At 41.1% G+C, this 27375-nt stretch overlaps 2 protein-coding genes across 2 annotated transcripts in view; one reads left to right on the top strand and one right to left on the bottom strand.

Moving 5' to 3' along the window:
- The window catches only part of ANKDD1B (ankyrin repeat and death domain containing 1B), a gene marked incomplete at both ends in the record, with an annotated part of 56176 nt that extends 45516 nt beyond the window's left edge, over positions 1–10660 (top strand). Inside the window, 4 exon segments of the mRNA XM_082835056.1 lie at positions 1292–1370; positions 1373–1389; positions 5562–5657; positions 10319–10660. Coding sequence (XP_082691182.1) covers positions 1292–1370; positions 1373–1389; positions 5562–5657; positions 10319–10660 — 534 coding nt within the window.
- A 7281-nt stretch (positions 10661–17941) lies between these two features.
- Positions 17942–27375, bottom strand: part of POC5 (POC5 centriolar protein) — a gene marked incomplete at its 3' end in the record, with an annotated part of 33213 nt that continues 23779 nt past the window's right edge. The window contains exons 10-12 of the mRNA XM_082836073.1: positions 25899–26182; positions 20570–20746; positions 17942–18085 (exon numbers count right to left, since the gene is read on the bottom strand). Of these exons, the coding sequence (XP_082692199.1) occupies positions 17942–18085; positions 20570–20746; positions 25899–26182 (605 nt within the window). The remainder of the gene's footprint in view (positions 18086–20569; positions 20747–25898; positions 26183–27375) is intronic.

Here is a 27375-nt window from a genome sequence, read left to right as displayed (position 1 = left end):
TTTTGGTGCATTTCCTGCCTTCTAGACTTCTAGCAGTTTTGCCACAGGGAGATTTTATGGGTATTTGATGTATGACACTTGTGTCTCTGTTTCATGTTGGTGTAGACTTTTGATAGGTCTGTCAGTGTAAGTTTGATGTCATGGATAACGAGCCCCCAGAGGGGCACATTGCCACCTAAAAGTGGGTCTTCAGTAAATGCTTGTTGATATTAATTATGTTAACATCCCAAGCAGGTTGGCCATATGCTCTAGTAGCAAGAGTCCTGGGCTAGATGCTACTGCCCAGCTGTGTGACCCTTGGGAAGTTGCTTCCTCTCTCTGGTTTAGGAGTTGGGCTAGATTATAACCAATGTTCCTTTCTGTGCTAAAATTTTAGAATTGTCTTCACATCAGCATTCCTTTCAGTGGGAGGTTAAGATGGGTGATTTTCTTGTGATTTCATATATTTCTCTGAAGCATTCTTATCCTCTTCATGGGAAAGTGGTTATTCAAGAAAGAAATTAGAAGTCTTGCACTCCTTTATACACTATAATGTAGGAAACTTACAAAATAGAGAAAAGCATTGAGAAGCCAATAAAAATAAGCTCTTATCCCTCCGTCTAGACATTATTATTCTTAACATCACCAATGCATTTCCTTCTTTCCCTCTATTTTTTTCTATAAATTGAGCTCAGCTAGATAGTGTTATTTTGCTAAGGTTTTTAATGTTGTATCATAAGCATTTTTCATTTTTAAAAATCTCTGAAATTATTTTTTATTGTGGCAAAATAAACATAACATAAAATTTACCATTGTAACCATATAAGTGTACAATTCAGTGGCATTAAGTACACTGACAATGTACATAACTCTCACACCATCCATCTCCAGAACTTTATCTTCCCCGACTGAAACTCCATACTCATTGAGCAATAACTCCTCATTCCCTCCTCCCCCTTCTCCTGGAAACCGCCATTTCACTTTGTCTCTATGAACTTGACTACTCTAGGTATCCCATATTGAAATCATTTTAAAAAATCATTTGTGATGGTTGCCTACTATTCCAATATGTGGATATACCGTAATTTATCTCATGAGTTTCCTTACTAAACATGTAACTTCCTTTCAATTTTTCATTGTTATAAATAACACTGCAATGAATGTCTCCTGTACCTGTTTAAAAATATGCGACCTTATCTATTTTCCCTTACGCCTGTGTAGGACACCTTTGCTTTCTCTTTCTCTGTTTACTATGCAAGTTTTTTCTCTCCTTAACATGCTTGGATTACATTTTTGAACTTTCTTATGTCAGAGGTCACAAGCTCCTTTGCATGTAGCTGCTGATCTTGGAAGTGTGGAACTGGTGGAAACCCTGCGGAAGGCAGGCAGTGACCTAAGGTTGTTGACAAAGTGAGTTCATGGGCTTCACTCTGTTTAGCTGAGCTGCTTGCTGAGTCCTCCCTGCCGGCTGTAAGCCTTGAGGGGTAGTATTACCACATCCTTTGTGAGATGGACACAAATTGGAGAGACCTTGTATCTTGATGGTAACATCCCAATTTTAATTGAGATAAGTTGGTAAGAATTTTTACTCTCAACAGTAAACTATACATTAAAAAAATTCAAATTATTTATTTTTTGAAAAGATGATAGATTTACATGGTTCAAGAATTTAAAACTTAGTAAAGGTTTTACAGTAAAAATTTCCCATCTACCGCGTCCCTATTTGTCTGGCTCTCATACTATCCTTGCCATACATACCCATTATTGTAAGTTTCTTCTGTTCTTGCCAGAATTTCTTTATGCATATAACAGCAAACATAAATATATTATACTCTTATTCCACTCCTCCATCCTTCATACACAACTGTGGATACCTATACATATTGTCCTACATTTAGCTTTTTTCCCTTATCAGTATAAAGCAAAGATCATTCCGTGTAAGTACATGGAAAGTTTCTTCTATTTTATACAGCTACATAATAGACTGTGGTGTGGATATATCATAATTTGTTTAGTTCTCAACTGATGGGCATATAAGTTGTCCTTAAGCTTTTGCTATTATAAATAGAACTGCAATAAATAAATTTATATGTGCCTAAACTTGTTTTTTAAATTTATTTAAAAATTTTTAATTGTTGTAAAATACACACAATATAAAATGTACCATCTTGACCATTTTTTTTTCTTTAATTTATTCATTTCCTACTTTTTAAAAATTTTTTTGGCTGTGCTGCGTGGCTTGCGGGATCTTAGTTCCCCAACCAGGGATTGAACCCGCACCCTTGGCAGTGAAAGCTCGGAGTCCTAACCACTGGACTGCCAGGGAATTCCCGTAACCATTTTTAAATGTCCATTTCTGTAGTGTTAAGAATATTCACTTTGTTATACAACCAATCTCCAGAACTCATTCATCTTGCAAAACTGAAACTCTATGAACAGCAACATTCATTTCCTCCTCCCTCAGCCCCATTCCACTTCCTGTCTCTATGAATTTGACTACTCTGGGTATGTCATCTAGGTGGAATGGTACAGTATTTTCCCTTTTGGAACTGTGTCCTCAAGGCTCAACCAAGTTGCAGCATGTGTTAGAATTTTCTTCCTTTTTAAGGCTGAATACTGTTCCCTTGTATGTATATGCCACATTTTGTTTATCTGATCATCCATGGATAGACACTTGGGTTGCTTGCACCCTTAAGCCATTGTGTAGGTGTGTTTTTAAAGACAGACAGCTTTGTTTCTTTCACGTGACGCAGTTCCGCAGGCTCAGCCATGGCAGGGTTGGGGTTCCAGCTTTACTGAAAGGTGTAGAAGAAGACACTGTGTGGCCCCCCTGGCTAGGTACTCATTCACATCTTAGCTTAATCCTCCCATCTCCTTTGTGAGGCAGACGAAATTATCCCAGTTTATAAGAGAAGAAGAGAATTATCCCCCCTGGCTAAGTACTCACTCACATCTTAGCTCAATTCTCCCATCTCCTTTGTGAGGCAGATGAAATTATCCCAGTTTGTAAGAGAAGATTTGATGACATCGGGGCCATTGTAAGAAGCAGAGCTGAGCTTCAAAGCTAAGGCTACTGGCTGCTTGGCTGCCCAGCACTTCCAGAAGTTGCAGTTTTTCCTTCCTGGTCTTTGCCCTCACTAGTCATCAGCTCAGTGCATCCCTCATTCCCAGGGCAAGCCTGTGTCCTCCCTAGTCTATTTCAGGATCACACATTGCATGTTTGTGGGATCTGAATTAGTGATATGTTATTTTACTTGTCTCCATCAGTTTTCTTTTTCTGATCATGAAAGTAATACAATTTGGAAAACATAGAAAAGCATAGGGGAGGAAAACACCATCACCCATATTTCCATCACTTAGGTGGAATTCCACCAGTAGTGGCTCATTAACTTTTGTTAACATTTGACGTTAGTATTAACATTTAGCATTTGTAGCTAAATGTTAATAGCTTCCTGTGCTTTCTTTTATTCTACTTTGTCCATAACACTTAACACCTCCAGGGCAGTCTGGTGAGTAGAGAATCTAAAGCATTGGGCAGGGAACTTATGTTGGGCCCCCACTGCAAGTGGACTGGATATTCCAGTGAACATGTCTGTGCTACAGCTTGATTCTGTTTTCAGAACAAAAGACACAGTTTCTTGGGCCTCACAGTCTGATTTCCCAGATTTCCTTTCTCCTCCTCCCTCTTTTCTCATCGCGTCTGGTGCCTCTCTGGCACCCAGGACATATGTAATTAATGAATAAAAACTATCTTTTCTGCCTGTTCCCACAATTTTTACCAAAGACAAGTGACTGTTTCTAGGACTGAATTAAGGTCTGCTCTGGATGGAAAAAAAGGAGCCAAGTTTTGGTATAAAGTTGACTTTCCCTGTCCTCTCAGCCTGTGGCGTCACAAAGCTCTCCGAGGGCCACCCGCCCTCAACAGCACAAGTATTTGGATTTCTACTCCAGCTATACTCCCTGTGAAGGTTTTCCTATGAGCTTGAAACCTCTGGCTCCCAGAATGCTGCCTTCCCAAAATAGGCTAATTATGGTGATTCAGATGGCTTTACAAGCCAGAATTTGGATAGCATACAATTAGAGGCTTGCTAAATGCCTGCAAAATGCAGTTCTTCCTAATTTCATTACTGTCTCTTTTGATTGGACGCTGATTACTTTCAGCTCTAATTTTCAGGCTCACCTGGGTCTCAGTTCCGGGACAGCAGACAAATCATTTGACTTGGTGGCAGTTGCATTTCACAAATACTCAGCCTTGTGAGAGAATTATCAGGATAAGTTTCTGGATCTCTAAGCATAGAAACATGGGTTTCTCAGGTTGGAACTTCTTCCGAGGTTACTTCTGACCATTCATTTAAATTATCTTCAGGATCCCTGAGCAGATTTTTCATGGGTCATTTGGAAAACAAATGAGGGACCACCATCTTTTGCTTGGGAAAAAAGTGTAGATGTATAGCTTGTGTTCTGCACAAAATCTAGGGGACACTGCTTGCAAAGCTGTATGCTGTAGCTTTGAACTATATCCATCTTGACCAAGGTACGTCATTTGTAACTTGTATAAGGTACCATATGGGTGCCAGGCCATTCATGCTCCAAATTATGTCTAGAACAGCCTTTATTGCTCATTCCATTTGGTTAAGATTCCAACCCCAACCCCTCATCTTTGGTTAGAGGTGGTATGATATAATAGGAAAAAATTATGCATAGGAGGCCCGTGAGCTGAATTCTGTATTATGTAGTGTTACTATTATTGATTGTATTCTGCATGAGATCCATCCCTTTTCTGTTTTATTACTCTGCCCTCCTCAACACATGGCTTTCGCCTCCTGATCTAAAGTGGCTGTTCAGGCTCCTACCGTCATGCCAGCATTCCACTGGGGGAGGAGGAAACTTTGAAATCTCTTTTAAAGAAACTTCCCAGAAGTTGCATATACTGCTTCCATTTACATACCATTGGCCAGAACTTAGTTCACATACCCAAGGGTAAGGGAGACTAGGAAATGTTCGGGGTGGCCAAGTGCCCAGCTAAAATCAGGAGGTCTCTTTTAGAAGAAAAACGTTATTTGTGGTGGGTGGGGCATGGGACACTGACTAAAGCCTCTGCCACAGGCGGAGTCAGACTCTGGAGGAGAAAATCGTATGATTACGTTATTTGCTGAGGACTTCACAGTGCAGTGAGCCAGGGAGACCACTGCCGGTCTTGGAGAAATGCTTGGGTTCTCATTGATAGGGCAAGTGTAGAACGTTACCTGTTGATGTTGGGTCCCTAAGCCCAAATCCTTCCCCCTGCCCCATTGACACAGCACCTGACACTATCAATATCTAGCATCTCTTAGACGATTACCACACACAGCCCTAGACTGTGCCACACACAGTCCTAAGGACCCTATACGAGTTATCGCACTTGCCCCTCACCACTACTCAGAGGGGTAGTTATTGAGACCTAGGGAAGCTGAGGACTGGCCCAAATTTGCCCTGCAAGGAAGCAGTAGGATCAGGATTTGAATCCAGGCCCCCTTGCTCCAAAGCGAGAGCTCCTAACCAGTAGGCCGCATTGCCTGACTCTTTGATTTTTGACTTTTTAGCAAGGGAAGCCTGCCCTGGCCGTGGCCGCCAGGAGCAACTGCAGCCTCCTCGTGGGCACACTCATTGAAGCCGAGAGGTGCTACGCCTGGAGAGAGGTAAGGAAAGCCGAATTCAGCTCGGTGAGGGCCTCTTCTGCAGCCCCCTCTTCTTACAGGGCAGGCTGGGGTCTGTGTAATTCTTTTTTCCGCTCTAGTGGGGAGGGCCCTGGTTAGTGTGTTATAGCTGTCCCTTCTGTCCTGTGCTGTCCAATTTGCGGCGTGAACAGCTGCCTCTCTTCCTCTCCATCCTTTGTCAGCACCAGTGGTTGGAACTGAAGTGTGTAGAGCTCCACTGGGCCAAGCAGGCCAGTGCACGTTGGCTCTAAGGAGCCTGGCATGCATGCTCCGGGTGGTTGGCTGCTGGTTGTGCCTGCTGTCACGGAGTCTCTGGCTATGGTCCCTTCTGGAAGCTCCCAGACTCGCATTCTACTGAGTGGTAAGGAAGTTCATATTTAGGGTTTTGCAGTTTTCCACATACCGCTGTGCCGGCTACTCAGCACTCAAGTATTCTCCGATGGTCACGAAAACCTTATTCATCTTCAGAAAACAAAAGCTTGTTTCCAAGACATTCCTTCCATCTTCTTTCATCAGTACTGCCTCTGATAGCTGCCACTCACGCAGCTTCTCAGTAGAATGCCCTCCCCTCCAAGATTCAAGTCTATGTCCTTGGGCAGGAATTTCATCACCAGACACCACCCTCTGCTGCCATCCTAGACTGAATGTCCACTCTGGTCCAACAGGCTGGAGCCAGAATTGAGGTCCTATCCCTCACACGTCTACCCCTGAGGAGCCTTAAGCCCAGACTGATGTCTAATTTGCCAATCCTGAGAAATGTCCCTTAAATCCTTAAGGGGCATTGATTTGCCTCCTTGCTCGCAATGCAATACTGTTTATTTTGGTTTTTATTGTTTGTTTGTTTGCGGTACGCGGGCCTCTCACTGTTGTGGCCTCTCCGGTTGCGGAGCACAGGCTCCGGACGCGCGGGCTTAGCGGCCATGGCTCACCGGCCCAGCCGCTTTGCGGCATGTGGGATCTTCCCGGACCGGGGCATGAACCCGTGTCCCCTGCATCGGCAGGCAGACTCTCAACCACTGCGCCACCAGGGAAGCCCCCGCAGTACTGTCTAATTGGCTCAGTAGTCCTGGTATATGGGGATCAGTTTAAAGGCCACACTATCCTCCCCCGACTTTTCTTATTTGCCTGTAGGACAAAACAAAACAAAATAACATCTGACAATTAGAATTCTGTTTAATCGCTCTCCTTCCTCCTCTGATTTCTAGTCTCCTTTTTCCTCTTCCTCTTTGTCCTAGCCTCATTCTCGTTTTCTTAGATCATCACTGTATTTTATTGAGGATGACTTTCCCAAGTTCTGTCTTTGTTTCCACATTTTCTTTAAAAATAGGAATATTCATTGGTTCTATTTTTAATTCCTCTTAACATTTTTAGATTCTTTTTCCTAGATGAGAATAAATTATTTTTTCCACCAGATGAATAAGCCCTCTTTCCTAACAAGTCTTAAGGTGTGAGAGTTGGATGAACTTTGAAAATCATAAATAATGCATACATATAGCTGAAGTAGACCCCCAGAAATGCTAAGGCTTGTTAACCCTGGTGACAACTGGGACCCTGAGGTCTGGAGTGGGAAGAAGACTTGTTTTTTTCATATAGAGCCTTAAAAAATTTTTTTAACCAAATATATTTATTGTTATTTATTATTTAAAATTCCCTTTGTTATTAAACAAGTTTATATCTTGGCCTAATATAAAATGGTTCCCAATGAAAAGATTAAAAAGATGATTGGAATTTCCTCTCACATATCCATTTACCCATTTACCTAACCACCTAATCATCTATCATTAAATTCAATGGTTCAGGGCTTGCTTCCTTGGTAGCGCAGTGGTAAAGAATCCGCCTGCCAATGCAGGGGACACGGGTTCCAGCCCTGGTCCGGGAAGATCCCACATGCTGCGGAGCAACTAAGCCCGTGCACCACAACTACTGAGCCTGTGCTCTAGAGCCAGCGAGCCACAACTACTGAAGCCCATGTGCCTAGAGCCCGTGCTCCGCAACAAGAGAAGCCACTGCAATGAGAAGCCCACGCACCGCAACAAAGAGTAGCCCCTGCTCGACGCAACTAGAGAAAGCCGGTGCACAGCAACGAAAGACCCAAATAAAATAAACGAGGAGAAAAGGAAACGAGGAGAAAAGGAAAACGAGGAGAAAAGGAAAAAGGGCAGTGCCCACAGCTCGCAGCCCAAATAAATAAACAGATAAATAAATAATAAAATAAGTAAATTTATATTAAAAAAATAAATTCAATGGTTCAGAGGTAGATGGGGGCTTCCTAAAATCGTGGCTTATGCTATTTCAGTTTCCTCCAGTTCTGGCTTATGTTATTCCTGCAAATAGTTCAGTGCTTTGCAGACAAGTTATTAATGCTTCCACTGACTGTTGAAAAGGACCTGGGCTTTCCAAATCCCTGGCCCTTTCTGTGGAAGCCTGAAGGACTGCCCAGCCCAATCCTGGAACGCACAAAGCAGGCATGTTTCTCAAAGAAATAAAAATGCTGTAATGCGGAGTTGAAAGCAGAGGCATTTTGTAGTCTTCCCTTTAATTGGTGGTGCTTGGGGTTTTGATCTTCTTGGATTTAACATTTTCAGGAGATGGAACGAGGAGAAAAGGAAAAAGGGCAGTGCCCACAGCTCCTAAGTTTCTGGATCTCCCACCCTCAGCCTTACCTCTTTTAGGATTTCCTGGGAGCCAGGCACTGTGGGAGTAGAGCAAGGCTGGGGTGAAGAAGACCCTGAAAGGGACTTCCCTGGTGGTGCAGTGGTTAAGCATCTGCCTGCCAGTGCAGGGGACACGGGTTCGAGTCCTGATCCGGGAAGATCCCACATGTCGCGGAGCAGCTAAGCCCATGGGCCACAACTACTGAGCCTGTGCTCTAGAGCCTGTGAGCCACAACTACTGAGCCCACGTGCCACAACTACTGAAGCCCGTGTGCCTGCAGCCTGTGCTCCGCAACAAAGAGTAGACCCCGCTCATCGCAACTAGAGTAAGCTCGTGCACAGTAACGAAGACCTAACGCAGCCAAAAAATAAATTAATTAATTTTAAAAAAGTGTTAAAAAAAAAAAAGACCCTGAAAAAATTATGGGAAATTAACTCCTCCCATTCCTATTCCAACTTCTGTTCACAAAGTCCAGATATCAGAGAACGGTCTTGCTGTTCTCCTTGGCCAAGTTTCCCAGGAGTCTGTAGGCCTTCCAGAGGAGGTCACTGATGCTGTGTGGGTGCAGGCTGGTCCATGCTGGTGGCTGGGGCACCAGCCTCACCACGTTCTTCTCATAGGGTTCAAAAACCAGGTCCCCATATCCCTTTAGTCCACTTCCTGCCCCAGCATTGACTCCTGTATGGCTGTTCAGAGTATCTTTCACTGACTCACTTTTATTTAAATGAAAGATAAAGACAAAATTCACTATATGTAAAAGAGGAAAGGAGAATAGATAGGAAGTCCCAAACCTCTTGGTGGGCTCTGTGTCCTGCGTGTCCCTTATTCCCACTCTCCAGAGGAAGGCTTGTCTGGAGCCCTGCTGGCATGTGTGTGACAGGGGCAGCCATAGGAAACCATGACCCCTGCTTTCACTTTGAGATTTTCTCCAGTTGTTTTGGTTGGATTCTATAGCACTCTGGTGGATTCTTTTTTGTTTTTCGTGGGGTTTTTTGGTGGATTCTTAAAAAGGGACGAAAGGAATCTTTGACAGATCAGAAAGCAAGAATCAATCCGGGCACGGTGCTACTGGGCTGAGCCTGGCTGCAGGGCTGTAATACAAAATGATAATGGAGCCTTGTGTCCTCCACTCCTCAGCCCCCAGAGTTAGGATGCTCATTTGCTTTCCTCCCAGTCACCAGAGAGCAGGATGAATGGAGGGATCAGCTATGGGGTCTTATCAAGAATATATCCAATCTGGGCCCCACTGAAACTTTGATGTGAGAAAATCGAACACCCCAAAGAAGAAAAAGGGATATGGTTGAAAGTAACGCCTTTAAAGATACATTTGTTTTTGTGACATTTCTGTAGTCAGCATACCCCCTCTGTTTTCTTTTGGGGTGGTAAGCAGGCTGGGATAGAGGCATGCGATACAGCATGGCAAAATCCCTCACGCTTCCTGTGTCAGACAGACGCCAGCTTTTTTTTTTTTAATTAATTAATCTATTTATTGGCTGCATTGGATCTTCATTGCTGTGCAGGGGCTTTTTCTAGTTGCGGTGAGCAGAGGCTACTCTTTGTTGCGGTGCACGGGCTTCTCATTGCGGTGGCTTCTCTTGTTGCGGAGCACAAGCTCTAGGCACGTGGGCTCAATAGTTGTGGCTCATGGGCTCTAGAGCGTAGGCTCAGTAGTTGTGGCCCACGGGCTTAGTTGTTCCGCGGCGTGTGGGATCTTCCCAGACCAGGGCTCGAACCCGTGTCCCCTGCATTGGCAGGTGGATTCTTAACCACTGCACCACCAGGGAACTCCAGACTCCAGCTTTCTATTTCGGACATTTGTCTCTATCTTGGATGGCAAAAAAATGATCCAGTTATGCTTAATATTGAAAACATAGTCTCAGTTACCACTCTATGGGTTACATCTGAAAAAATATATACGTATGTACTCTGAAATAAGGCAATCAGCAGAAAATGTCTGAATTCATCTGATACAATTACCTTCAATCTAGGAGCATGGTGAGAACATCAAGGACCCATCAACCAGCTTTACTCTGACGTTCAAGCAAGATCACAGTCAGGAGACCAGGCACATTCTCAGTCTCCTCTGGCACCTGGCTGACCGTCAGCTGAAGACCAACGAGTGCCAGAGGCTAGCCCGTTTGTGGAACTTTACAGACGCCCGGATCAGAGCCATCGAGGAGCAGTGGTCAGGTCAGCATGTCCCAGGAGATGTGGGCAGGAGGCATTCAGTATTAGGAAGAGCCATCCTTACTGGTGCCCATCTTCCAAGTGGGTGTCCAGTGCTCTTGATAAGCAACAGATTGCAGGGGCCCAGGAGTGGGGACAGTTAGCTTAGGACCACAGAGGTGATTGGGAACCTTGCAGACTGCTAGTACTCATGGGAATCTGCAGTAGATTGAAGTTTGCAAAGGATGATTACTTTTTATTGAGCCATATTGAAAAGGTGGCATTTAGCCTAGAAGGAAATTAAGGTTCCCAACTGAATTGGGCACGAAGGAAGCAAGGATTTAACAGTTGGCTTGTCACTGGGAAGCCACCTGATTTCTGGAGTTCCTTGAGATCATCCTGGGGTGAATGGATTCATTCCCTAACAACAGGCTAACTATTTAGGGCTTCCACACCAGGAAGGAATCCCTTAAACCAGGCCTGGGGCAAGGGGTTCTTGTAGGTCATGGCCTTGGTGAGACCAGGTGTCCCATGAGAGATGTGTGGGATAGAGACCCATGGCTCTCTTGGTTAGAGGATTCCAAGCCATGGAATCATTTCAGCCAGACTCCAGATGTCAGAATTAGTGAGGTCGGAGTCCTTAGCTTTGCTTTTTTATGATTTGACCCAAACCTAGGAAATACAGAAAGCTTGTTTGCATTATCAACTAATTAGCTTTAAAAACAAAGAAGCAAAGACTTTTCTTGGCAAAACTTTTTATTCAGAGCACTGTCCTTACATGGCTGTCATGAGATGTGAACGAGTCCCATGCGCAGGGGGTGATCGCATTATTGATTGCTGGGGATTGGGGATAGCAGAACCACAGCCCATGGGCACATGGGCACACAAGTAAATTATGACACTTTTATTGCTAATTCTAAGGATACATTTTCACATGAAAAAATGGAAGATAATGCATTGAAAATGTTGACTATTGACTACAGTTTCTAAAAAGATTTCTTTTGTATTGTTAAGATTTCTCCTTGTTGCTAATTAGGCACATAGTGTTCTGTGAAGTCTTTAGGAAAATGGAGTTGCCTTCTGGAAATTTCTCTTGACCTAAAAAATTGATTTGGAAATGTAGTGTGCTTTCAGAGTACTTGCCATCAGGATAAGGGGAGTTTTGATGTGTTTCATTCACACATTACTGAGTGCCTAGAGTGTGTTTAGCTGTGCCAGGGGAAGCATACATCAGCTCTGTAAGCCATGGTGCATGTTTAATGGAATTGATAATCTAGTTGGCATGATAATAGTAACATTCACAATCCAATTACATTGTAACCCTGGGTTATGCTACTGGCACAATGGAGTTGGTGGGCTTTTGAGCAAAGGAATGACACGTTGATGACGGTATTTAAGAAAAATTAGTCTGGCAGCGGCAAGATTTAGGAAAGGAACTGGATTCACCTAGGAGCACTTTTTCTTTTTTAATTTATTTATTTATTCGGCTGCGCCGGGTCTTTGTTGCTGCATGCGGGATCTCTGTGGCCAAGTGCAGGCTATTTAGTTGTGGCATGTGGGCTCTTTAGTTGCAGCTTGTGGGATCTAGTTCCCTGACCAGGGGTCGAACCTAGGCCCCCTGCACTGGGAGCGCAGAGTCTTAACCACTGGACCACGAGGGAAGTCCTAGGAGTACATTCTTCATGCATATAGTTTGTTCTCCCTGAAACGCCTGCCCCTCTAACAGTCTGTGCAGCGGATTTCCTCCCCAGAGCTGAGGCCCTCCTCATCTCGGCATCTGGCAGAGCTAGGAACCTGGCACGGGTTTGTAACTGTGACCTCCAGCCGCGAGTGACCACGGTTCCCATCTCCGTATCCCAGCACTTCCCTGAACACCTCTCAGGGGTTAGGCGTCTAGTGAGATCTGCCCAGTGAAGAGCCCTGGCCTGGCCGGGGGTTGCAGACTTCTACCAGAGGAGTTTCCTGGAAGCTGGACTGGCAGGTGGGTGCGTGCTGGGTGCTTAGGGTGTGGTTCACGGGCGGCAGCAGCAGCAGGACCTGGGAGCTTACTCACCTGCAGATCCTCACCCCAGACTGACTGAACCAGCATCTTCACTCTAACAAGACCCTCAGGTGAATTGCGCATCTTAAGTTTGGGAAGTGCTAGCCTCTAGCAGTGCCACCTGAACGTTGAAGAAAAGCTCCACATCTCTTTAAGATTGTCCCTCCCTTCTCTCATCCTCAGCTTTCATCTGTGTTAAGCACAGCAGGTGCGTGGCAAGTGCTGAGAGACTCCAAACTCTGGTCCCCCTAGAAGTACCAGTGAGGCGACTGGAAGGGCTTTCATTCACTGGGCTTCTTATCTCACAGCTGCCAGAGGAGGAATGAACATGCAACCACAGTCATATGGAACTTGTGTTAGAACTGAGTTCACAGTAAGGAGGTGTCAGCATCTGCCCTTCGTGCTTGCCACGGGAGAGGAGAGCTTCCGTGAACACGGCCACGGGGCCCTGGTGACACAGGCCACGCCGGTCAAGCCCCTGTACGAAGAGCTGGTGTGCGTGGGTGAGTTACAGTTTTCAACAGATAGGAACTCCCGCTGGTGAGTTGCAGTTTTCAGAACTAGCTCGTGAGTTACAGAACTAGCTGGTGAGTTACGGTTTTCAACAGATAGGAACTCCTGCTCTCTTAAAATGGTAGGGGACGGTCAGCACAAGTACCTCCCTGAGCCACAGCAGTCCCAGCTTGGTGTCAGAACATGCAGCTTCTCCTTTGGTGACTTAATCAGCACTGGTCCCGTTGTTAGCCTGGTGGTTCTCAGTGTCATTCCCCTGCTGGGCATTTGAAAAGTGCAGGAGTACTTTTGTGCGTGTGCATGTGTGGGAGGGGTGTGGGTGGGAGGAGGGCAGCAGGAGTGCTGAACCATCTTACAGGACGGTGCTCTACAACTAAGAATTGTCTTGCTCAACATGCCTGTTCCTCTTGGGAACTCTGCGAGTTAGTATGTTTGAAAAAGTTACTTCTACGCTGAGAGAAAAGAGCAGACAGGCAATTATTTTGCCAGCGGGGATTACTGCTAAAAATCACTCTGCCAAAGACCATACTGTCAGGGAAGATGCTTTGAAAACTTATCACCATTATTTTCGCTGGTGCAGTTTTACCTGAAACTGAGAACATAAATGCACATCACATCACGGATCCAATATTCAGTTTCAAGCAGTGGTAGGTACGAGGAATAGTGCGCATGGATTATGCCTACCTTCCATGACATTATCCTCCTAGCTCTGGGTTTGTTCCCTCAATTTTGAACTTATTCACTTCTATGAAATAGTGTCCACAAGAACTCCCAGGGAAGACTGAGAGGCAGTCCACTGCAGTGGGTGAGGGCATGTACTCCGGAGCGAGACTGTGTGAGCTTATGGCTGAACTCCAACAAATAATGGGCTATGATTTTGAGCAAGTTCTGTACAGAAATCACTCTGCCGGCATTCTCAGTTTTTAACTAGAAAAGTGTCTGTGTCAGAGGGCTGTTGTGGGACTCATAGTGCCTGACATGTAGCCAAGTGCTTAATAAATATTAGCTATTAATCTTGTTATCATTTTTTCCAGAAAAGATTGGGTCAATTTAAAAGTGAAACTGACTCAAGGCCCAAGAAATGTGCAGTTTCATAAATGCCTAAAGAAATTGTATTTAAATGAGTTTCCATTCAGTATTCAGCCCTCTTAAATTCAGTTCTTCAAATGGCGTAAAGTTCTTCCAGCAGTAGTATTGATTTTCTTTTCAACCGTGAAGATGGCAGTGACAGGATTCTCTAACAGATGAAAAAATGGTATTACACTTTCCAACCACTGAAAAGTCAATTTTTTTGGTTTTGCTTAAGGCAAGTTGTGTATGATTTTTCCCATTTCTGTCATTTGATGCAACATAATATGTGGTAACATATCTAGTGACAGAATAACCTAGGATTTTGTATATCATGTTTTAAAAAATTATGATGGTGGGAACATTATGGTAAATGAAAAAACCCAGGGTTTTAAGAATAGACAGACATGGTTTTGAATCATGGTTTTGCCGTTTATTAGCTGTGAGCTTTGGGCATGCTAACATTCAAGTTCTCAGATCTTTAGTTTCCTTCTCTATAGGATGGGGGAAAGAGGTCTATCTCTTCTATAATATTGAGGTGATGATGAAGGGAGAATATCGATGAAATGCCTAACCTCATATCCATAGTATTTAAATCATTAACCGTTATTTGTTTCATAAGAGAAACTTGCTTTGGAAATTCAGTTACTGTTGGCTTTAAATAACACCTATGTGTAATATATCACTTAAGAAAAGACCAGAGGTGTATGCACCAATGTTTTTTAATCTCTTGGTGATGTAATTACAGGTGATTTTCATTATCTTTGTACTTTTGGTACTTTCCAATATATTTTTAAATATTAACCACACATTATTTTTGTAATCTGAGAAAATTCTGAAATATGAAATCAAGTATCAATTTCTATCAGCTTATATGCACCTGTTCATTATAATTTAAGGCTCTCCATTATCAAATTCTGACTCTAAGTCTATAAGCCCAGAAATAAAATCACGAGCAATTTCAGTCCATTTATTATATCATGAATTTATAGTTCTGTATCTTCATCTCATGCTGATTGTAAATGGTAAGCTTAATTTTAAAACAGGTAATATGTTCACATGATTATAAAAAGTTTTTAGAAAGGTATTTAGTGAAAAGCATTGTCCCCACCTGTTCTTCAGTATGGCGTTTCCACTGACCTTGCTTCAAAATCTGGGTAACCTCTTTATGCAATAATAAACAAATATGAATACATACTTTTACTGTTTAAGTGTTTTAATTGTTAAATTTAAGTTGAATTAGGCTAACACTGATTACTTGGTGCTATAGACAATATACAATTTCTAGAGTTTAGATAAAGCTTTAAAAGATGCTTACAATATTCTTTTTTTTTTAAAAACCTATTGATCTGTGATTTAAATTTATTTTATTTATTTTTGGCTGCATTGGGTCTTCGTTGCTATGCATGGGCTCTCTCTAGTTGCGGCGAGCGGGGGCTGTTCTCTTCGTTGTGGTGTGCAGGCCTCTCATTGTGGTGGCTTCTAGAGCCCAGGCTCAGTAGTTGTGGCGTACAGGCTTAGTTGCTCCGTGGCATGTGAGATCTTCCCACACCAGGGCTTGAACCCGTGTCCCCTGCATTGGCAGGTGGACTCTTAACCAATGCGCCACCAGGGAAGCTGCTTACTGAAAACCATTCCCTGTTGTCATGTAAGTTCCTTAAAAAGCAGAGCCCAAGACCAAAGTTTATGAGCAACTGCTTTTTTCAGGAGTGTAGATCCAAGGAAGCAGGAGTGAAGGAAAAAGGAAGTGAGATGGGGAAGGGAGAGCCAAGACCAGCATGATTTACCAAATTGGCCAACACTTGGTATCAGGAACAACTGATTATTTGACCTCAAGAATGGACTAATGCATCTGAGGACAATTCATATGGGGAGAAAGTAAGAATTGATCTGTTTACCCCAATGGAATGTTAATTCCAGGCTGCATATGAGTGGAGCCTGCCGGTATCTCAACTCTCTGAGTGGACAGGGAAGCTCTGGGGAGGAGCATGCCCGTGGTACGGGCAGCAGGAGATGAAGTGCTGTTGATTTGTGCTTATTGAAACCCAAGAAGAGCTATTTGCCACCAGTGGTAGCTGGCCACAATCCAAAAGAAGCACTGCATAAGAAGGATCTAATACTCTTTAAGACACAGCCAGATACTTTTATAGTTCAAAAAAGCCTTGGTGTGTCCTTTAGAAAATGGGATATTTGCCAGTCTCACATTTATTCTCTCATGTCCTATTACAACATGAGGCAATAAGAAAAACTATTTCCAATAGTAAAGTTAGAGCACAGGGCTAGGTCATGTTCAGACTGAAAGAGGCTGAAACCATCCACTTCTGTTAAAGATATGGAAACTGAGGCTGTTCACAAGTTCCTCAGAATCCACTCATTTTTATGTGAGCCATAAGTACTTTGGAAAATAGGTAGGGTAGGTAGATCTCATTATTTCACAGATGAGGACCCTGAGATTAATTTAAGTGTCTGGCCCTAGATAACACAGTCAGCCAGCAATAAAAGCATTAGAAGCCTGGTCTTGTTCTCCTAAATCTGTTTGCCCAGATGGTTTCTTCCTATTGGCCAGGCATTAAAAAGTGTCTGCCAGGCCTGGAAGGCCTGAATTGCTGAATTGTCCAGGGCTGTACCATCACAGGACAATGTTTGGATGTTAGAGCAAAAAAAGGTTCAATGCTATAGAGTTTCAAAAAGGTAAGAAAGAACATTTGAAATAGGATCATCCTAACAGGAAATTTCTTTTTTTTTTTAAAGATTTTTTTTGATGTGAACCATTCTTAAGGTCTTTCTTTATTGAATTTGTTACAATATTGCTTCTGTTTTCTGTTTTGGTTTTTTGGCCACGAGGCATGTGGGATCTTAGCTTCCCAACCAGGGATTGAACCCACACCCCCTGCATTGGAAGAAGTTAAGTTGAATTAGGCTAACACTAATTACTTGGTGCTGTAGACAATATACAATTTCTAGAGTTTAGATAAAGCTTTAAAAGATGCTTACAATAATCTTTTTTTTAAAAAAAAACCTATTGATCTGTGATTTAAATTTATTTTATTTATTTATTTTTGGCTGCATTGGGTCTTCGTTGCTGCGCACAGGCTCTCTCTAGTTGCGGCGAGCAAGGGCTGTTCTCTTCGTTGTGGTGTGCGGGCTTCTCATTGTGGTGGCTTCTAGAGCCACCACTGGACCACCAGGGAAGTCCCAGTAGGAAATTTCTTTCTGATGTTTCTGTAACTCTGTTATTGTGCTAGTAAAATATTTCTTCCCTTTTAACATTAAAAACTATTCATACGTATTGCTATTTCCCCCCCTATTTTTAATTGTTAGAGCCCCCAAAAAATGAGGACTAATATATTAAAGTCACAAAAAAACTTTGTGATATTACTCTGGGCTTTTATTTTTTTAATTTTCAAATAAAAATACCTTAGTTTCTATTAGTTTAAATAATTTTTTTAGTAAAGTTCTCTCTCAAAGTTTACTTGGTAACATTGCAAATGATTTAGCCTTTTGGAAATAACACTGCAAAAACAGGATTTATATACTTTGATGATATAATCGGTCACAGGTTGAACCTATTAAAAAAATTAAGGCTAGTTTCTTTTTTAATTTAAAAAAGTTTTACTTAATTGCTTAAATAAAAAATCACATTAAAATAATCCTACATATAGTTACAAAGGATGGTACAGCTTGAAAAAGTCTCTTGTAATTTTGAGGAAATTAATATGATGTATCCATGATGTTCTAAGAATATGAAATTTTAAAAACTAAAAATTTCTAATTCTTAGTAAAGCCAGAAGAATTCAACAACCTCACTAGGAACATATTCATTTTAGTCAACCACTTTTATGGACTGAATGCTTGTGAGAGACTGGGTGTGAGTTGATCTGGTTCCGAGAGATCTGGAAGCTGAGGTACTACTTTCAGGGTGAATGGTCCGGGGATATTTTGCTGCAGTAGCTTGCGGAATGGTTTGCTGAAAAGGCAAAAATATGCTTCAACAATTCCATAAAATTATACATACTAAATATCATTTCATTGTCTATAACTTAACCCAACAAACATTAGTACATGTAGATTCCTATTAGGGTCTTCCACTTAGAAAAGTCATCTTTAAAATACTTGAAGTAAAATTATATATATTATATCAAAACATTCACTGTGTATTTCAAAAGCTCTACGATACAGCTTTTGCTTAAAAAAAAATGAATGAAATCTCTTTAAACAAAGATCCTCATGTCAGATTCTGCTTTAATAAGATTTTCTCTTTAAAGAAAAGGAGAAATAACCTCTTTTCTTAGAGTGTTTTATATAAATGTTTCTTCGTACATAAATAACTGGATAACCATTACAAATGGGAGAGATTCTTGCAACTAAGATGAAATTTTAGTTGCTAACCACCTAACCTGACCCTGACAAAAGAGCTATTTCTCCTTAGGGATGATGGGCAAGAGAACCTGTAGAAACAGATTCATGGTACCACTGGCATCATGATCTACAAAACATGGCACAGGATGAAGTAGCACTAGGAGCAAGCAATTATCCAGCAGATGGAGCTCAAGTGTCAGAAATCTGATGAATGGTTTATTAGTAATTGTCTCTAGTAGTTCTAGTTCTTAGGATCCTGGGATAAAATGAAAAATAAAAATAGCACAGAGGACTGCCACTGTACCTGCTACACAATCCAAAGTAGGTAACAATGGAAGCAGTTTATGGCTATTGAATTCGTGCCCAATTACTGAAGAGTAACTGAACATACTAAATAAACGAAGGGCAGTTTGAGAGATAAATATCAGAAACAGGGGTTGTAAGTCCTTAGTTCCTTGGTTTTTATTCTGTAAAATATCATTCCAATCAGTGCAAAAAAACAGGTTGTCTGAATTAAAAATAAACACATGTGCTGTCTTTATATCTTCCTTACCTTATGAACGGACAGTCTCTCTCCCCCATCCCTTTATAAACATCATATGTGCTGATAAAAATAGAAATGAGTTCATTTCTTCTCATCTTTGATACCTAATCTCACATTTTCAAAAATACGGGGAGAAGTCATCTAAGGACTTTCAGAGGCTGTCCAACCTATAAAGGCTAAGGTGATCCTCTACCCTCGATGTGTTCAGTTTGGACATGGTACCTCCATCTCAGTCTGCCACTTCACTGTGGTCACACTTTACCTGAAGCTAAATTTAAACAATCAATCCAGCTTCTTTTGACTTAATCATCTAGTAACAATCTAGTGTTCAGAAGGAAAAGGATTTAAAATCATTCCTTTTATCTTTTTGACATATTAAGCAGACAGGAATGTTGCTTAACATTCAGAATTTATATAGAGGACATTCTTCTTTAAAATCAATCGTTGTTTCTCTTTAGGGATGTGTTCTTGTAACTTTTAGAAATTAAACTTTTTGAGACAATTGTTGATTCATATGCGATTGTAAGAAATAACACAGAGATATCCCATGTATCCTTCTCTAGTAACTTTTTTGTTGTTGTTTTTGCAGTACGCGGGCCTCTCACTGTTGTGACCTCTCCCGTTGCGGAGCACAGGCTCCGGACGCACAGGCTCAGCGGCCATGGCTCACGGGCCCAGCCGCTCCGCAGCATGTGGGATCTTCCCGGACAGGGGCACGAACCCGTGTCCCCTGCATCGGCAGGCGGACTCTCAACCACTGCGCCACCAGGGACGCCCTCTAGTAACTTTTATTAAGTTAAATTTGCTTATGGCTTTACAATTTACAAAGTGCCTTTATACAGCTCATTTAATTTTCATGTTATCTTATTTAATCCTGAATCCTGACAATAACTCTAGGAGCTAAGTACTCTTATTGCTCCCGTTTTACACGTGAAAAAATGGAGGCTCAAATATTTACTTGATTTGTATACGATCACAAAGGCAGTAAGTAGCGAAACTGAGGCACTAACTCAGGGGTTTTTTTTTTGGCTTAAATTCCATGTACTTTATATCACGTGAATTTATTGCAACCTGATTTTTTTCCAAATTAGAAATACGTTGACAATTATATTTGAAAATAAGACTTCAAAAAATAAAAAAAAGGAGGAAAACTTAAAAACCATAAAAGTAGGTGTTTCTTAGAGTAAAAAATCTGCTACATGGACAGCACTTAATGAGTAAACAGTTTTTGTCATTTTTTTTTTAATGAGAAATCATTTATATACTTTACCCTTTTGGCCATCAATACACTGGATTAATTGTATTTGATAATTTTTATACTATTGAGAAGAAACAATGTTTCTGAAATTAATTTCCTAAAATAGGAAAGGTAGATTTAAAGCAGGTGTGATAATTATAAGTATATAAAGACTGTAATAGTAAAGGTAGAATAAGTACCAGTCATCATGGATTTTGATCTTCTCCTCAACATGTCATTTAAGTGTTTATTAGGCTATCAACTCTCAGGAAAAAGAATTTTTGACAAGAAGTTATCAAATGCAGACTCACCACTGTGACCGGATGATGTTTTTCCACAACGACGGAGCTCATGGGAGGAGAAACTCCCATTATAGCTAAACTGCTACTGATTCTATTTTTTGAAGCAAAATCACATTTCCCTGTGACCCGGGCTGTGATTGTTCTTCCAGCTTTCTGTTGTGCTGATGTCACAACCCTGGGCCCATACTAAAAAACAAAAAAATATTCAGCTGGTAGAAAATCCATGGCAAAATTTATGGTACTTTTGCTTCTATAACTTATAAAGAAAATACACAGGCACTTAAAATAATTGTATATGCAACCAACTCTAACATGGGGAAAAATTTTTAAACAAGGCAAAAAGCAAAACATAAAACCAAGCACCCCAAACACCCCTTTAACCTTGGTATACCAACTATTTTATAGGATTTTAGGAACTTCTAAAACTTTATTCTGAAATAATTATAGATTCGTAGGAAGTTGCAAAGAGAGCATAGAGAGGTCCTGTGTATTCTTCACCCAGTTTCCTGCAATGATTATATCTTATGTAATTACAATGTCAAAACCAGGAAGCTGATGTTGGAATGATGCCTGGGTATAGATCTATGTCACTTTATCACATGTGTAGATTCCTGTAACTATCACTGCAATCAAGATACAGAACTATTCCATCACCACAAAGCTCTCCCTCGTGCTGTCCTTTCTTTAGAGTCATACCCATCTCCCTTCCCAAACAATCCCTAATTCTTGAACCGCTAATCTGTTTTATGAACTTCTGACCCTTATGGATAAATCATCATTACTCATATGCTTTTGTGTCTTCCCCTTTTTCTTATGGCATTGTTAATATACTTTTTTTCATGAATAGAGACTAGCTATCATTTTTTTTAATTTTATTTTTATACAGCAGGTTCTTATTATCTATTTTATACATGAGACAAGCTATCTTTTTTTTTTTTTTAAACATCTTTATTGGGGTATAATTGCTTTACACAAGCTATCATTTTTAATGAGAGGTTTTTATATCAACAAACTGCAGTTTAACTGTCCCAGTTCTTTTCCTATTATATATAGCAAACTTTTGTAATTAAAAAAAAAAAAAAAAAAAAAGGATTTTTCTTTTTTTTTTTTTTTTTTTTTTTGGCTGTACCACGCGGCTTGTGGGATCTTACTTCCCTGACCAGGGGTGGAACCCGGGCCCTCAGCAGTGAAAGCACAGAGCCCTAACCACTGGACCACCAAGGAATTCCTGGATTTTCCTTTTCCTTTGAAAGTTATTTGTAGAATGTATTGCAAAAAGCGAGATGATCATATCAAAAGGTAATGTCAGGTTTTACAGTTTTTGTTGCTTACCGCTGGACAATACACCAGAAAGATTACATTTACGTCAAGAGTAGTACATGTACTCATTTTTTTTTTTCATGATCAACTAATTACATTAGCGGGGCAAAAATCAAAAGGAATAAGAAAAAGGGAAATGACATATTTAAAAAGCCCCAATATTTGTATCTTAATATCTGACATGGAAACAATGCAGATTATTGGTTGAGTACAGGGCTCTGAAGCCAGACTGTCAAAGTCTGAATTACAATTGCATTAGTAATTGTGTCCACTGGCAAGTTACTCTCCCTAAGCCTCAATTTCCTCATGTATGAAACAGGGAGAGCAGGCCCAACTGACTAATGCTAGCCTTTCACTTTCTGTTCAGATGAAGAGCAAAGTTAGAAACTTTACTGAATAGCTTAAAAATCCAATTAAAACCCCTCGATTATTTCAAATGGAGTTAGAAAAACTGAAGTGCCATCTGTTGTTCAACTTTGTGAACTGCAATAGTACATTTGCTTGTATAACTGCCTAATATATATATTTTTTCAGTAAACGTGCTGCCGAAGCGAGCACATGTTTTTTGAAAATATTTTCCACCATGAAATTCTGATATTTAACATACTGATGATGTCTGCAGAAAGGAAATAATTTCACAGATGAAAATATTCTTTAACTAGAATGGTAATCCTCCCTTCTCCAGTTATTTGTCTCCTGATTCTCTGCAGTTTACTTTCTACACACACCTCCTTTTAGGTACTGGAAATTACTGAAGAAGACTAGAAAAAGTTTTGAATGTTCATAGGAATCCTCTGTGATTCAAATGAAGAGAAAGATAGCCAGGCCTGGATCACAAATCTCTCTTTTCCTGTTCCCAAAAATAATGGTTTCATGTAAGGTAAGTAATCCAAGTAATGTATTTGTTTTTGCTTTTGTCAATATGGTTCTTTTTAAAAACAAGAAGACATATTTGAGGTAAATCTGCGTATTTTAATTAAATAAGAAAGGAAGAAAACTAGCATGGCACTTACAGATTGATTTACTTGTGATTCTCCTTTCTCTCTAACCCTAAATGCTGTACTTATGTGAATGAAATTGAATGGGTGTCTGTTTTGAAGGAGGAGGATGTAGCTGGAGGGGTGGGGGAAGAAGAAGGGCTGTCTATATAATATTGTGTTTTTCAGGTTTCAAAGACTTCAAAATTATCTCAGGTGACCAAATTGTTTCAAAAAATAAGAAGGGTGGTAAGTACACTCATTCATTTGGTTCTTGTTATGCATGTTCAGATTCAGATACAAACCCAGATGTACAAGTGGTGCAGTCATATTTTAAGAAGGGAATTTTGAAAAATCTAGCTCTATGTGTTATCTGGATATGCAGCATGAATGACAAACCAGAAATAAATACTCACTGTGTTTATTTAAATGAGATCATCAGTATAGGATCACACTTCGAAATGTGTAATCATGAAAAATAAACACAGCTTGAACGCATGTCAGGGTTGAATTTTAGTGTCTTATTTCTAAATCAAAACTCCCCCACACATTCAAATTTCTCTTAAGTCATATTTAAGAAATGCAAAATAGCAGATCTCAACATATTTTTCCCCAAAGTTAGTATCTTCCAAAAGGCAGAAATTCAAGGGACTTCCCTGGTGGTGCAGTGGTTAAGAATCCGTCTGCCAATGCAGGGGACATGGGTTCGAGCCCTAGTCCGGGAAGATCCTACATGCCGTGGAGCAACTAAGCCTGTGCGCCACAACTACTGAGCCCACGTGCCACAACTACTGAAGCCCGCGCGCCTAGAGCCCATGCTCCGCAACAAGAGAAGCCACCGCAATGAGAAGCCCGCACATCGCAATGAAGAGTAGCCCCGGCTCACCACAACTAGAGAAAGCCTGCGCACAGCAACAAAGACCCAACGAGACAAAACTAAATTAAAAAAAAAAGAAAAGCAAAAGGCTGGAATACTTCAGATGACCAACTGTCTGGCTGACTCATGCGTCCCTTGGCTGCAGAGAGCTGCCTAGCTCTACAGCACCTTCTAATGGCCTGTGTAACTCTTTTTTTTGGCTGCGTTGGGTCTTAGTTGCAGTACACGGGATCTTCATTGAGGCACGTAGGCTTCTCTCTAGTTGAGGCGTGTGGGCTCCGCAGTTGTGGCGTGCGGGCTTAATTGCCCCATGGCATGTGGTATCTTAGTTCCCTGGCCAGGGATCGAACCCATGTCCCCTGCATTGGAAGGCGGATTCTTAACCACTGGACCTCCAGGGAAGCCCCTGTAAATCTTAATGAAGACCTAAAACCTACTCTGCCATCTTCCTTCCTCTCATGTAAGTGGTTAGGGTCAGGGAGGAGAGGAGACAAGCAAATCTGAATCATCCCAGCACCTTTATAGAACTGTACATGCCTTTGTGCCAGATCCAAGCCAGAGTAGGGAAGAAGGGCATAAGGTTTTTGTTTTTTAAACATAATGTTTATTATATGGAAAATTTTTATTTTTTATTTTATTTTTTTTGTTAGTTTCTGCTTTATAACAAAGTGAATCAGTTATACATATACATATGTTCCCATATCTCTTCCCTCTTGCATCTCCCTCCCTCCCACCCTCCCTATCCCATCCCTCTAGGTGGTCACAAACCACCGAGCTGATCTCCCTGTGCTATGCGGCTGCTTCCCACTAGCTAGCTATTTTACGTTTGGTAGTGTATATATGTCCCTCACTTTGTCACAGCTCACCCTTCCCCCTCCCCATATCCTCAAGTCCATTCTCTAGTAGGTCTGTGTCTTTATTCCCGTCTTGCCCCTAGGTTCTTCATGACATTTTTTTTCCCTTAGATTCCATATATATGTGTTAGCACATGGTATTTGTCTTTCTCTTTCTGACTTACTTCACTCTGTATGACAGACTCTTGGTCCATCTACCTCACTACAAATAGCTCAATTTCGTTTCTTTTTATGGATGAGTAATATTCCATTGTATATATGTGCCACATCTTCTTTACCCATTCATCCGATGATGGACACTTAGGTTGTTTCCATCTCCTGGCTATTGTAAATAGAGCTGCAATGAACATTTTGGTACATGACTCTTTTTGAATTATGGTTTTCTCAGGGTATATGCCCAGTAGTGGGATTGCTGGGTCATATGGTAGTTCTATTTGTAGTTTTTTTAAGGAACCTCCATACTGTTCTCCATAGTGGCTGTACCAATTCACATTCCCACCAGCAGTGCAAGAGTGTTCCCTTTTCTCCACACCCTCTCCAGCATTTATTGTTTCTAGATTTTTTGATGATGGCCATTCTGACCGGTGTGAGATGGTATCTCATTGTAGTTTTGATTTGCATTTCTCTAAGGGCATAGGGTTTTTTTAAAAAAAAAAGCCGTGCAGAGGTGAGTCTGATAAGCTTGGCCTGTATCCCTGTGCCCTTCACTTGAGAGACACTGAAGAATACAGGTTTAATGACAGGAGGCCGAGAAGTCAGAACCACAGTATGCATATTAATAGCTTGATTAATTTAACTTCAGGTAAATTCTCCCACAAATACGCCATCCTCATTCAGTACTCTTCCCCCTCTATGGACTCCTCTATTAGCAGCTAGTGACTTTAGGAAAAACAATTCCTATTTTCATTCCAATTATAAATGAAAACTTAAAACCTAACCAAGATGGAGTCACTACAGAGTAGTGTTAATATGTCTGCATCCAGGAAAAGGGAAGCTGTAGTTAAATAAGAATATACAAAAAGGCCATTAGCCTCCTAAGCCCTTGAAAGTACCCACTAATTTCCTTTAAAATTAATAAGTTCTTCATTTTTGTTTAATTATCACTATTGTAATAGAAGTTTCAGGTATTATTTTCATTACAAATTCATGTTTTAGCTACTTTGTGTATTAAATATTTTCTGTGGATTGGCCTAAAGACCACATAGACTCTTTTCTCCATGGGAAAATATGTTCTGAGTTCAAAATATCCAATATACAAACAAGTTTGGAAACTTTTTCCCAACATAGGCACCTGAGTTAACTGTACTGACCATTTCTTCCTGTGTAGAGGAAGCTGTAGCTGTCGGTGCAGCGCCATGAGGAGCAGAAACAGGAAGGTGAACAGAGGAAGTGGAAGCAGCCCCGGCAGGAGTGATGGAAGCAGCAGAGGGAAAGGCAGCAGTGCAGGTGGCTCCCAGGGCTGCCGCTGGTGGGGATGGTGGCACTGCAATTGCTGAGGGCATCGGAGGAGCTAAAGGATCCAAATGAGAAGAATGTTCTTTTCCTTGAACACCAGGACCATACTCTTCCCTTTTATTATTTGTGAAGTCTGTCCCTATAAATCACAAATTAATTCCATTAACACTCTTCCAAGTTAAGATTACTTTTATCTTCCCAACAATGAAAATACATAATCTCCAAAATGTGGTCCAGCAGAAATGTAGAAATGTGTCATATACTGGATAGGTTAACACTGTTCGGTTAATGCAGTTGGTCAGTGTTAACTGGTTAATGTCAGCATTAACCACTAAAGACTTCAGACCAGTTCCTTCAACATGTGAAAGCTAATGAATGATTTGCTCTTATGTAAAAAAATAAATTATGTACTCAGCTGGGACCTTACAACCACTATAATAATATGGTCACATTGTGCCTAAAGATTTATGTTCTTTGCATTATTTAATACAACTATCCTGATAAATGGCCTGGTATTTAGATCTTTAGAATAGTTTTCTGATATCACCATACCCTCTTCATTTACTATCTATTGCTCTTAGCCTAACAAAACCAATGTATTTTTAATTCTTGATTTTTTCAGCAAACAATAATAAATCAATAAGTAACACTAAAATCTTTACTTTTGATACTGTAAAAGAAATGAGTTCTTGCAGGTAGATTATATGTCATGAATTAAGAGCATATTTGCACACTTAACTGATTTTAGTGACACATATATAGAAACCTTCTCTCAAAACTGAACCTTAATCTTAGATCAAAGGAATAAATAATGTCAGCTTCCAGAAGCCAGGATAAAGAGTCCTATTCTAGATTTCCACCCCCCAGCATTAGAATTTGGTTAAAATTTCCATTTAAGACTATATCTTCGGGGCTTCCCTGGTGGCGCAGTGGTTAAGAATCCACCTGCCAATGCAGGGGACACGGGTTCGATCCCTGGTCCGGGAAGATCCCATATGCCACGGAGCAACTAAGCCTGTGGGCCACAACTACAGAGCCTGTGCGCCACAATTACTGAAGCCCACACACCGAGAGCCTGTGCTCCGCGACAAGAGAAGTCACCGCAATAAGGCCGCACACCGCAACTACAGAAAGCCCGTGTGCATCAACGAAGACCCAACATAGCCAAAAATAAATAAAATTAAAAAAAAAAAGACTATATCTTCCTGGTACCAAACATCAGGGTGAGGATTTCAATATTCAGTCACTGAGATGTTTCAGAATATATGAATAGAGGGCATTATGTAGCCCTATGCTGAAAAGGTTTTCCGTGTTGTCCTCATTCCAGAAATT

Source organism: Leucopleurus acutus, assembly GCF_964270905.1.
Source record: "Leucopleurus acutus genome assembly, chromosome: 3".
NCBI lineage: Eukaryota > Metazoa > Chordata > Mammalia > Artiodactyla > Delphinidae > Leucopleurus > Leucopleurus acutus.
Note: the sequence above shows the minus strand (reverse complement) of the source record. Positions and strands in the feature narration are given on the sequence as shown.